The sequence below is a fragment of the Rousettus aegyptiacus genome, unplaced genomic scaffold (assembly GCF_014176215.1).
Source record: "Rousettus aegyptiacus isolate mRouAeg1 unplaced genomic scaffold, mRouAeg1.p scaffold_m13_p_2, whole genome shotgun sequence".
Taxonomy (NCBI): domain Eukaryota; kingdom Metazoa; phylum Chordata; class Mammalia; order Chiroptera; family Pteropodidae; genus Rousettus; species Rousettus aegyptiacus.
The window spans coordinates 163,759,701-163,772,780 of record NW_023416295.1 but is presented as its reverse complement, the minus strand read 5'-3'; the positions used below and the strand labels follow the sequence as shown (position 1 = coordinate 163,772,780).

The window sequence follows — 13,080 nt, the reverse complement described above, 5'->3', positions numbered from 1 at the left end:
GTTATTTCAGAAGGTCCATATGCATGGACATTAACCGGTTGAATGACAATGAATAGTGACTACTTTGATAAATCTAATGGTCTGCATTAGTGTCCGCATTGCAAGTGTTTAAGAGTAAGGTAATAGATGACCTTAGTTTTGGGGGGAAAAAAAAAATGTGTGTGTGTGTGTGTATCATTTTATAAAATGTTTGTGAACATCCATCTGGTTTTCTGTTATACATTTATACTATATACTCACATACATTTCAAATACAAATATAAATTTAAACATACATCTATATGTTAGCAGTAAGGTTGACTCTGGGTGGTGACATGACTAATGTTTATAGTTTTGAATTTCTACAATGTTCTTGTCTAAAATAATTTTTCCTTTCTCTTTTTCCCAAGCCTGCCACTTTTAGCAAAAAAGAAAAAGAAAAAAGCAGAGTTCCAGGAAATGGACTAAATGGGTTTGAAGAAAAAAGCAAAAGCATTAAATCCACAATGGGTTTCTCTTTTCTCCCTGCAATGTTGCCCTTACCTGCTGATGCAGTACTCTTTGTCACCAGGGATGCCCAAGTAACGCGGCCTTTCGCCAGTAGCAATGAGAAATCTCTCGGCTGAATAAATTTTTTCTCTGCCCTTGTTATTTGTTGCCTACAAAGAAACCAATATGACAGTGTTGAGTAAGTTGTTATCCCACAGAATTGTAAACTCCACAGTTAACAAAAGGCCATTCACCACACTGTCCGATTCAATCCTCATAAAAATTTGGTAAATGCAAGAGATATTAAGACTTTGAGTAAGGACTTGCCCAAGGTCACAATGCTAGTTAAGAGGCAGAGCCAAGACTCAAATCCAAGTAATCCGGCTCCAAACCCAGTACTCTTACCCTTTACCACACCACAAAAGCAAGCCCCATAAGATGTGACGGCAAAGATCGCCACACTGGACACTCTGGGTCACAGGGGCTGTTACTTTTATTAGGATAATCACTTTCTCTTTTCCTCCCCAACCTCCAAACCACAGCTTTACACAAACAAACCAAAAAAAGCTCCTCAGGCTGTCACACCATTACCTTAATCCTATGCGGACCAACGAACTGCCCATACGCATTCTCATAGGTGACTTTTTTCTCCCGCAGAGCCACCCGGTAGCCCCAGTTCAGAGAGCCGATGTGATTCTGTACAGCTTCTGTCATTTTATCCCAGTCATGTTTAACTGCACAAGAAAAGAAGACATAATGTTGAGCTTTTCAACGGCCTGGCAAAGATGGTTTCTCGGTAACTATTCACAGGAAATACAAAGGGCAAGAGTTTTTAGTTAAAAAGGGCAAGTCCTTCATTTCAAGCACAAAAACCACTTTTCACCTTCAAATAGTCTTTCCTTTTTAGAAAACCACCATAATACTAAAGAATGCAAGGCTTCCTGGCAATTTTTAAGACAAAAATAACCATTCACGACTTCTTTTCTTCTTTATCTGGAAATGAACAGGAATTTTACTTTGGATTATAAATAATGATTGCTGGGTTGACAAGGTATGGTCAGGCCTAGGACTCTGTATTTGTAATAATCCCCGAGGGACTCTGATGTAGACAGGTTTGTCATTACCAACCTGATAACAGGGGCTGCAAACTGAGGCCCCTCGAGCTAGATCCAGCCCATCACCATTTTTATAAATAAAGTCTTATTGAAATACACCCACAATCATTTATTTACTTATTATCTAGAGCTGCTTTCATGCTACGATGGCAGAGTTGAATAGTGGTGACAGAGACCATATGGCTCATGAAGCCTAAAATATTTACTCTCTGGCGCTTCACACAGTTTACTGATCCCTGGTCTAGACTGAAAATTTAAGAGTCTGTCTCATTGCCCCACAAATCCTCATCTCACCAAAGACAGGGAGGTTTTTTAAAATTCTATGAAAATTAATCTTCTGAATCGAGGTACTAATATGGTATTAAATTTCAATGCATATTAAAATATTAATTAATGTCATTCATTAATAACTTATCAATGACTAAGAAAAAACAGGATAGAGATATAATATACGTTGGTGGTAGGAAGAAGGCAGGTTCTGGGGAAGCTGCGCTTTGAAAAGAAGGACAAGAGAATCAACATATACTGAAAGCCTCTGTCACAGAAACGAGGAGTCTGAGTTCTCAGGTTCAGGGTTAAGGAGCTCTGCAACACTAAGTGGTGAAATCAAGTCTTTGAAAGCCAAACGGCCGGCCTCTGGAGGTGGGAACGACGGCACGACAACTGCTCTGTGGCGTCCTAGAGAACAGATCACAGGTATTCGATTCATAGAATTGTAACATGTTAGGACTGGAGCAAACCTGGAGAGGTCGGTTCCAGCTCTGTTTTCAGTGCCTGCAGAAGCCACTGTGGTGGGGGACGCCAGGAGGACTAGGTGCTGGGGGGTGGGGGAGTAGGGGATGCTGCCCGGACCAGACCACGGGTCTGGTATCCACCTGCCACCACTATAAAAAGAAGAGGCAGAACTCACTGTTTCTCCACCAGGAATGGAAAGAGAATTCCACTGGCACATGTAACTCACCCCCACATGCCAATCATCTAGCTACAGCAATTACCAACACTTTACCTATCTCGCTTCATATGCCTCTTTTTTTAAAACTAGAATATTTAAAGCAAATCCCAGACATCATCTTATTGGTGGTGATGTTGGTTTGACATAGTGACAGGAGGCCAAGGGCCAGTGACGTTAAATATCCTTCGTAACAGTTCCTTATAACTAGGAGCTGTCCAGCCAAACGTGCCGATGACGCCCCCACAGAGAAACAAGGAACTAGATCACAGGGAGGCTTCACTTCTGAAATCTTATAGTTGTAGAACTACTAAGTGAATTATCTTCTGCTAATCATACAGGAGAAACCACGTTCTAAAAGACAGAGTTGAGATTAAATAATAGCACCGATAAATTCAGTTCTTTCACTGATTAAACCTCCTGCAAATCTGAATACGGTTAAAGCCTGTCAGACCTCACCTGATTTCCAAACTCCTCAAACCCCATTTCCACCAAAGTCCCTTCATCCTCTGGTACAGTTGGCAGCCAACCCCAGCCACCCCCAACCTCTGGTGTGATTACGCTCAGGCAGAAGGAATTTAAAGGTTCCACCCATCAGTGTGGGATTCAACATCAAGCCATTCCAGCTGCTCCGATGGCCCTGACCTTGCATTCCGTTCTGAGGATTGAGTTTCTGGTCTTGTAAAATCCAAATTCCTACTTTATATACTACTGGTGGTAGCTGCTAGGAGTAGTGATATACCTGGAACCCCAGTTCTCTAGGGCTGCCCCGCCTTCTGGTAATGCCCAAATCTTCCCCCTTCCTGCATTCCCAAATATTTCCTGAGAGTCCACATCCCCACACGCAGCCCATCTGCTGGCATAGCCGCAGCACTTCTCCAAGGCCTCCTGAGTCCCCTGGTCTGGTCTACCATTGGTAATCCAATGCTAAGCCTCTGGAAACTAGACTCTAGATGGCCAGGCAGGATTTGTGTTCCACCTGGGTGTGCCTCTCTGCCCACCACAGCATCTGGATCACAAGCGCCATCTCTCTGTTGCCCCTCAGCCCACAACAGAGAGCCAGGCCACGGTCATCAGACTAGCAGAACCACCTAGGATCTTTAATGTCTTCAGTGCACCTTCTCATATGAACTTCAAAACACCTGCAGGGGCACGAATTACTTCCACTATACACACAGAAAACGAAGGATGGATGACTGGCCCGGGGCCTCGCGCTAACTCGCAGACACAGGCACACTGGATGTGAAATGTCAGGTGCGACAGGAGTACGCACCCCAAACTGCGAGCCCCCCACTGCGCACCAATGATCCTGCTTCCTCTGGAATGAAAACGGGATCCAAAAACGTCCCGAATGCTTAATATTTTAAAGGCACAATTAATTGAGCATAGGAGAACTCAAGTAGAGAAATCTGAAAAATATAAATCCTATAAAGCTTTCAGCAAGGACCGATTCATCCAGTTTACAAGCCTGAGCTCAAGTAATTTTATTATTTTTTAAGGCTTGAGACTTTCTCTGCACATTCTTCATCTGGAACTTGGAGCCTGGGGCCAATCGCAGGTGGAGTGCCTGACCTGTCGCTCCCCCGTCACCAGGCAGAGCCAGCTGTGCTGCCTGGTCCAGGTCCCTTTCCTCCCTCATCACACTTGGAGCTCTTTGCAGCGTCAGAGAAGACAGCCTTCCCCGAAAAACTGGAACATGGTTCTTTGGTGAAGGACATGAGATTAGATGTGCCTTACTAGAAAAATGCAAAATAAGCCTTAGGCTTTATCTGTTGGGAACATGGAGCAGCCTCTAGGGGTTTCACATTTGAAAAATACACCTCCAAGTTTCTTTCCTCTTCTAAGATCTAATACATAAACTCCGCTTAAGTTTCACCACAATCATTTTAGCATTAAAAGGAGGGAGGTAGTCACTGCTCCCTCAGGGGTGGGTCCTGGCAGTCGAGGCGGGCCACGCCCACGATGCCGGCCACGCCCACGAAGCCCAGGTCTGGTTCTCACAGCCAGGCCACAGCTTGCTTCAGAAGGCCCAAGGCTGAATGAGAAAAATCAATGATCACAAAAAACAAACCATGAGGCTTTTTTTGGGTGGGAGGAGTGAAGGGATGTAACTAGAAGGCACAGCTCTTCAACAGCTCTCGTCAAAGTCTTGGGACTACTGCTAACCAGTACCCGAGGTGGAAGGTATAATAAAAAAAGAAAACTATGTATTTCTACCTTAAAATCTGGAAAACGGGGAGAAACACACAAAAAAGGTAAAGGTAAATAAAATTAGTTGGATAAATAATTTCTGTCAGGATAGACACATGAGACAACTGTGATTTGGTCCGAGTTTCAAAATCCGATGAAATTCAAGAATCTTCTGCGGGTTTTAAAGTGAAGATGTGACTGTGCAAGTAGTGGCTCTTTGTCACCTCAGGTCACTGTATGTTTATTCATTCCCTAGTACATAATTTAGAAATAAATAAGCGTAACCAGTGCTTATTATTATTACATAGCAGCTACAGAGATGTTCTTTTACTGGAAAGAATATTTGTTAATTCACTAAGTTATATTTCGTCACCCACCCGATTACTGAATTTATTAAAATTATACCTAGTTGGCCTGCTAATAAAATTCACATTTGGCAGAGGCCTGTACTTACGTCTTACTTTTCTAAGATTCTAAAGACCCACTATTCCTACATTTCTAACCAAATTAAGCAATTCTGTCCCACTGACTTCGCTGTGCATACGAGTGGTAGTTTAAAGCTAACATCGACTAGTACGACACAATTTTTGTACTAGACCCTACATGAATGAATAAAAATTTTATGATGCCAAGTTATACCTCCCCAGCAATATTAACTTACCGAGACTTACGGGCCAGTGGCATTCACTATAAATAAGACGGGCAATGGAAATTATAAAGCTGCATTAATCAAAATCTGCTTGGAACAACCTTACTTTTTCCAACTAATCCTAGACTTCTTCAGATTAATATTCTTATTGAATGTCCTTCTTTGTAAGAGGGAACAAACTTGTTTCAAATATAAACTTCCTATAACATCTATAAATGTTTTTCTACAACGCATTAAACAAAGAACCAAGAAAAGTGCTTGGCTGAAGCTACTCCAATTTACTGAAACCCTGATGAAAGAATTAAAAAGAGGAAAGGACAAAAACTAACATTTGTCAAGTGGCAGGTATTTTATTGTATTTAATCCTCATCGCACAGGCGGTAAACAACAAAGTCAGAATCTGTGTCCCGGTCCATGTTCTGCACTAACCCACACTTTAATGGTTCAGGAAGACTACGGTGAGAAGTTAACCCTATATAACTGGGAAAAAAGTCCCACTGTGAACTGTGGTAAAGAGTATGTGTGAAATCATTTGGGGGAGGAGGGAAAATAAAATGGGTAGTTTTATGTTTTCCTCCCAAAGGCACAGAAGAGAAATGGAACGTGGCCGATGGATTACATATATAACTTGCCCCTTTTGTGGAGAGCATAGTAAGGAAAGGCACACACTCATAACCATGGCGAAAACTCTCTGTGTGTGCCTGCTCCTAGAACAGCTCCTGAAGCTCTGGTCCTACAAAGGAATGGCCACTGAAGCCAGCATGGCTTGGAGACGGCCCGTGGTAGAAACCCCATGTGCTTCAAAGTCAAAAATGCTTTAGTTTAAATCCTAGTGCCACTGATTTCTTGGCTACAAAATGGGTGAACTACTTCACCTCCTAGAGCTTGTTTCCTTGTCTGACAAATGGGAGGAACAGGATCTCCCTCCAGGAACAGCAGAGTTACACAGGCACTGGAACAGAGATGGGATGGAGAATAAAGGATAATAGAAGATGATCAATCCTAACCTGCAGTACCTAAATGAATCCACATGATGCTGGCGGGAGGTTGGAATGAGGAGCGGGGGAAGATGGTAGCTTCCTGTCTGCTGTAGCTCTGGTCTTGACCCTCTCTCCCCATTTTCTTCCTGCTACTATACCCAGAGCCATGAAAGGAAGTATTTACAAGCATCTGTTCCAACCTGCCCTCAGTAAAACTGTGCAGCTGGGTAGTTAGTCTACACGTCCCTCCTACTACCATTCTCTCACACCGCCCGGGGTGCTCGGCCCACAGCGCCAGTCCTCACACCCACTCCTCATACATGTTCCTCACACACGCAGGCTCCAGACACACCAGAATATTTGCTATTCTTCAAGTATGTATCTTACTCATTCTCTTTTCACTGCCTAAATGAAGTGGCCTTTCTCTCCTCTGCTGATTGTCAAGGACACAACACCTTTTAAACCACATGTTCCAATTCCACCTCCAGGCTCCCACGCTACTTGGTATGTACATCAATGAATCACTATATCAACAATAAGAGAATCTGTGTACCTACATGAATTATATTATTTATCTCTATATTGTCCCAACACAGACTCAAGTGCAAATAGTAGGCACACGAATAGTAATATTCTATAACTTCATCGCAGAATTTCTAAAATGTCCACTAAGAAGTCTAATAAATTAATAGAAGGGAGACTCTATTGTCAGCAGGTACAACCGCAGGCTTCCAGGAAGGGAAAGAGTATGCTCATGGCAGACGTGGTTGGTAGGCATTCAGATACGGGAGTAAATAATAAGTTTGGAGGTGGCCTGTCAGTAGTTTACATGTTAAGATTTTCCCTCAAATGTCGCATACCCCATAGATCTCAAAACTAAAATCAGACAGGGGCTGGAGTGTCGCCCTTCAAGGACATAGTGACCTAGGTTACTAATTAGCCAAGAAGCTATGCCAGGCCTATTATTCTTCTAGCAGGTAACACAATCTAGTTTCTAAAGTCAACAAATTCCTCTTCAACTTTTCTAGGGCTTCTAAGGCACATTAAATATTTTTAATACAACAAATAATCCTCTTTTCAACGAACAAACAAACCATCCCTCCAACCCCAAAAATAGCAGCTCATGAAACAGATTTCTTTGGAGCAAGAGAAAAATGCAATGACTTCAAAGAAAAGCAAATGTAAGTTGTACTCCCATATGAAACTCTATAGTTATGAGAATTTATTTGTAAAAATTCTAGATCTCTATTAAATAAAGATACTCCAAGTGCGATGCCTGTTCTATCTATGATAGCTACATAGCTAGCTGACACAGGGTAACTGAAGTCATTTTTATCCATTAAAAATGTAAACAATAAAAACAACTTCCAGGTTATTGCTAGTCTCGTAAAAATGAATGGTGTATTGCAATATCACAGCTCGAACCCCCAAAAGCACAAACGGAAACACAGCGCCCCCCACCCATACCTGTCTCCTCGACGGTCCAGCCGTAGTTTCGGGAATCTCGCAGGGCCTGTCCTAACAAAGCTGCCTGGTGCATCAGTTTTTTTGGTATGCAACCCACATTCACGCATGTTCCTCCGAGACCTGTAACGACATTGACAAATCAGTTTACAGCCTGCTTTATGATCCTTCAAAGGGAAAGGTCCGTGACTGTTACTATTCTATGAACCATCATAATTTACTTGCCTAATGTAGCCAATACCATTTACACAAATTTATATCTAAGTCCTGTGACATTTCTAAGGTCAGAGAGTCTTACATACCAAACACAGTGACTAAAACAAAACAAAAATGAGATTGCCACAATTTCCACATACTTCTAAGATTCAACATTAGCTGACTGCTGATGAAGATGCCAGAAACTGAAATTCCGCTTCGTGCACGGCCCTAGACCTGGCACTCAGTCTACGATGAGAACTACCTGACAAAGGGGTTGTGAAGCGGGGCATATCTGGACTGCGCTGGGTCTGGAACTTCATATAAAATGCGGTGTATGTGAACGTTTTTTAAACTGCATTATTAAGGAGACCACATCTCTGACTGTCGCAGTTAATAGTGACAAGTTCTGGAGGTGACTACGCCCCACTCTAGACTCTCTGGTTATAACCACTGTCTCCTCTCTCCACTTTAACCGAAAACCCAGACTCATGAGGCCCCGACCTCTGCCCCCTTATTCCTGGCAGATGCCAAAGCCAACCCTGTAAGAGGCTTTTTCAGAGAAGAAGACAACTTTGTCTTCCCAGAAGACAAATCCTCTATTTTGCTTTATGAGGCAGATAGCAACCCCAAACCACAGACAGGTTGGGACCTGCGCAGGCCTCAATACATGAACGGCTTTCAGCTTTCGCTGATTCTCACAAAAGGATTCATGACAAAAAAAGAAAAAAAAAAGGTTTAGCATGACTGACTTTAAAGAGCATAGTGACAGCTGTCTCTATAAGAACTAAATTTAGGCAGGTGGGGAGGTGAATAAAATGGCATGAGTATAATGAATGCAAGATGGTAGTGGACTTCACAGCTCAGGAAACATAAGCCCTCTGAGGAGAATGCTACCAGTGTCACTGTGGAGTGTAAGCGCCACAGGCCAGACGGGCTATGCGCATCACAAAAACAGTGCCAGACACAAAACTGACACCTCATAAATATCTGCTGAATGGATGAATTGGAAATTGTGATACTGTCTTATCTAGACTTCCTGCTTCTTGCCTTCTAATTCCTCTACCACCTAAGGCATCTTGATAAAATTTACAGATCACATTACTCCCATCCTCAAAGCCTCCCCATTAAGCTTTGATTAGATCTAAATTCCTCATCCAGGGACCCACCTGTTCACTCTGACACCTGCCTTCCTCTCCAATCTTGCCTCCAGCTTCTGCTACCCCACACCATAACCACGAAGGGCTCTTGCCTACCTCAGGGCCTTTGTATGTGCTGTTCTGTGAGAAAGCCAGAGAAATGATGCCTATAAGCTTCTTCAGCTTTTAGCATAGCTGGTCCATTCTTACTCCTTTGGCCTCATCTAAATGCCAATTCTTCAGAGACCTTCCTTCAAATCTCCTCGAAGCTGAACTCTTCACCCAGTTTCTCTCTATTACACCACATAATGTTTTTAGTACCACTTGGCACAATTTGTAAAGTTCTTGCTTCTTTTTGGTCTTCCTACTAGAACATGAATAAACTCCACAAGGGCAGGAAATCCATGTCTACTGTGTTGGCTGCTATATTCCCACAGCCCAGGTTCATAATTAGTGTTCAGTAAATACTCATTAAATAAATGAGAAATGAACACACAATTCACCAAGACTCAAAAGAAGCAAGAGCTACCCATTAAGGTATGTGATTCCAGTTCCTGCTGAATGTAGAAGGTAGATTTAAAACAGATATTCACAAATAAAGAGTTTAAACTTTTCATTATTAAATCCCTAAGTATACTAGGTTATAGAAATATTTAGCCAGTAACAGCTGTAGAGGTTTTGTATTATCTTGACTCTGTGCCAAAGAACCTAATTTTTCAATTTAACTGGAGTCCCTCTTTTAACAATCAGCACGAGTAAAAGAGGTACATGGGTTTTTTTATTTGTTTGTTTTTAATTTGGGTCTTAGGAGCCACTTAAATCAATAGCAGAGAAAAATCTGCTCCTACAAATTCACTTCTAAAATATTTTAAAAGCTTACCCCATCTAGTTCCGAGAGGGGTTGGAGTAACAAAATCCAGTACCATCACCTTCTTGTTAAATTTGGCTGCCTCCTAGAAAATAAAATTATTAAAATGAGTTGGAAGGGTTATCATGATAGACTGCATTATTAAGCTATAATGCCTAAAGCATAGCCAGTTATTAATACCTGGGCTTTTTCATATGCCAGGACAATTAGTGCAAATTTGAGATAAAAATTAAGTGATAGTCATAAGGGCAGCTTTAAAAAAATTGCAGATTACAGTTGTAGAATTGTCCATCAGCTGGAAATCCTAGAATCTTCTTATACAATTCCACTCCAACAGTAAGTAAGAAATTAAGCAATAATAAGAAAAATACATGCCATTTCTAAGCAAGTGGTAAGCAGCCAGCAAAACAGATTTACTGACAGTCAATGACCCTTGATTCAGCCTGTGTCCTATAAGGTAATATTTTTAAAGTACTTTTAAGTTTTATTTCAGTTTCAACACAGAATATTAAAGCAGTTTTTCTTCTGAAACTGTCAAATTTCTTTAAATTTGCAAGTGTGGTGCCAATGACAAGGCTGTTAGTGTCTATAAGGTTTTCAAATCTATTCTAGGAGAGCGATAACAACGGTCAGAAGTTCACTGTGCAGAGGACCCCTCATCATTCTCAGAGAATACGCTTTGTGTGCCGGCGACTAGACCTTGAAAGGTTATCTGAAAGGAATGAGGCTCTGTGTCCTCAAAACCACCATCGTGACAGTAAAATACATGTATTTGGTATTAGTCCTGAGTCCTTTACGGCAAAGCACTGCTTGACAGCAGACATTGTCCTGCTCCTCATTTGAGCAGGTTCATTTGAATCTACATTTACTGATTCACCATAAGCTACACCTTAGGGGAGTATAAGCACCTCATCTTTTATAAGAAACTCCTCAGGAAGAGTTCCAGGGTCCCCTTCACACATGGAAAATGCATCCCAGTTCCTGGCCAGGGGCCTCACTCCTAAGCTCCCATTTATATATTCTCTACCCATCACCCCCAGGACACAGAGTTAGTGGTTCTTCTCTTAGCTCACTTCATACGCACAGGAGGGAAATGATCTTTACCAAGCTTAAGAAATCCAACTGCTCTCCATATTTCTATTGAGGAGGAGGAGTTGTGAATAGGGGAAATTAGCACGCTGGGGAAAAAACACAAATATTAATATTTATAAAAAATTTAAAATATATTTATTTAATTTCAAACCATTTCCTTACAACTTCATTATCTTTGAAAAAGCGAACAAACCTAAATGAATGAAAATGTGTCCCAAAACACTGCACCCAGTACTTTCATCCAAAGAACATATAGGTTCGACCTGGAAATATGGTATATGTAGTGGTGGTCCCTTAACGTCTCCTATCCAAGTTAATGCGCAAAAAGGCACAAGAGTGGCTCAAACAAATCCCGCAGAGAACCTGGAGGACTGTCACAAGCCAGAAACACACGAGGACCCTTGCCTTAGCAGCTGCCAGTCCTCCTGAGCCCCCTCCAATGATGATGAGGTCATAATCATAGGACTTGGGATGATCCTCAGAGCCATTCATTGTCAGTAGCTTTTGCAGTCTGCCCTCTTGATAAGCCTAAAAAAGAAAAATAATGAGAGGGAAAGAATTTAACTTAAAAGCAGCAATGTCTGAAGAGCTTTTTTTTTTTTTTTTTCATTTACACATTTTTTTATTTGGAAATGTTTATATCAGTACAGTGAAAATAAATTTTAAGAGACATTGACTGTCATTAGTTTTGGAAATAATTTATTATAAAAGAGACATGGAAATTATTCATAGGATGAGATTTCAGAACTTTAGTGGAATGGGCAGCAGCTTCACAGGGTGCGATTTCAATAGTGATTTATGTCAGTCTACATACTTTCCGAGGATGTTGCCATCTCTAAATAAGAAAAGGTCCTTGTCATCTAGAACTACTTTGGTGCCTCCATATCCTGGAAGAATTTTGCCTCCAACATTCACACTAACTGGTTGAATCTCTCTACTACCTCTTCCTTCAGAGCCCCATCCAACAGCTGCTACTGTTGCTTGCAATACTTTTCCTTGAGAATTTTCTGGAAGCATAATGCCTCCTTTGGTTAAAGTTTCCCCAGCACTCCTTTCAACTAAAACTCGGTCAAAGAGGGAAAGAAACTTTCTAAATGCCCATCCTGCCTGGGCCCTGGGGGCCTCTGGCACACACGGGACTCACTGTGACTTTTCCAGAAGAGGTTTTTAAGAAAACCTTTCCTTAAAGAAAATCAAAAGGAATTTTCCAAAAAAAAAAAAAAAAGTGGTTTGATTTCTACCACAGTACACAAAGGGAAATGGGCAACTTTATCGCATTGCAGATTGCTACTCTGAAGTGTTCAGACAGACAGTACTTTCACATAAGTAAGGTCTTGATGGCCCAACAAAGTCAACTTCGGCCTAAATTAAGTTTGATCAGCCCTTTCTTTCTGGACTTTTAAACCAGGTTCTAAATTACGTTTTTAAAACATCTGTACCATATGTTTTTAACAGAGCTATCAATACAACTTGGCAATCATCTTTACTTTCTAGTAAAGGTAGAGAATTATGAGTGGACTAAGGTTTCAGATTAAGGTAGGGGCCTGGTAAATAGCAATTGAAAGAGATTAGCCAAATATTTAAGATTTTTCTGCACTGTTGAGGTAAGGCATAAAATCGAATAATTCAAAACAAAATCATTAACTGACATACACCTGCTTGAAAAGTTAAATGTAAAAGTCTCTGTTTTTGCAGTACATTTTAAATAAGCAAGAAAAAAGGAAAGTGGGCACTCTGTAAAACTCATTTTTTAAATCTACCTATGCACAAAGTGTCCTATTATATTTAGTAGTTTCCTTGTACTTGGTATGTGACAGGCTTTATAAGTGTTAGACTTCTCAGTTTAAAATCATTTTGTTCCCCTAGTTTTTACACCCATAAGATACACATTTCATATTAGCTTTGAACACCGTTTTTGGTGATATACTTAACATTACCTTTTATTAAAACAACAATCTGTGCTAAGATGAG

General features: G+C 41.1%; 2 protein-coding genes across 5 annotated transcripts in view; both read right to left on the bottom strand.

Moving 5' to 3' along the window:
* Window positions 1–13,080, bottom strand: part of LOC107501156 (thioredoxin reductase 1, cytoplasmic) — a 57,298-nt gene that overhangs the window by 26,829 nt on the left and 17,389 nt on the right. For all 4 annotated transcript variants that reach the window (XM_036237379.1, XM_016127031.2, XM_036237380.1 and 1 more), the window contains 5 exons: window positions 11,515–11,637; window positions 10,030–10,102; window positions 7,819–7,938; window positions 1,060–1,202; window positions 523–638 (listed from right to left, as the gene is read on the bottom strand). In XM_036237379.1, coding sequence (XP_036093272.1) covers window positions 523–638; window positions 1,060–1,202; window positions 7,819–7,938; window positions 10,030–10,102; window positions 11,515–11,637 — 575 coding nt within the window. The remainder of the gene's footprint in view (window positions 1–522; window positions 639–1,059; window positions 1,203–7,818; window positions 7,939–10,029; window positions 10,103–11,514; window positions 11,638–13,080) is intronic.
* Window positions 11,742–13,004, bottom strand: LOC107501132 (10 kDa heat shock protein, mitochondrial-like). The gene is made up of 2 exons (XM_036237236.1): window positions 12,983–13,004; window positions 11,742–12,248 (listed from the first exon to the last, which is right to left on the bottom strand). Exons 1-2 carry the CDS (start codon window positions 13,002–13,004, stop codon window positions 11,911–11,913), a joined length of 360 nt encoding a protein of 119 aa, XP_036093129.1. The 3' UTR covers window positions 11,742–11,910.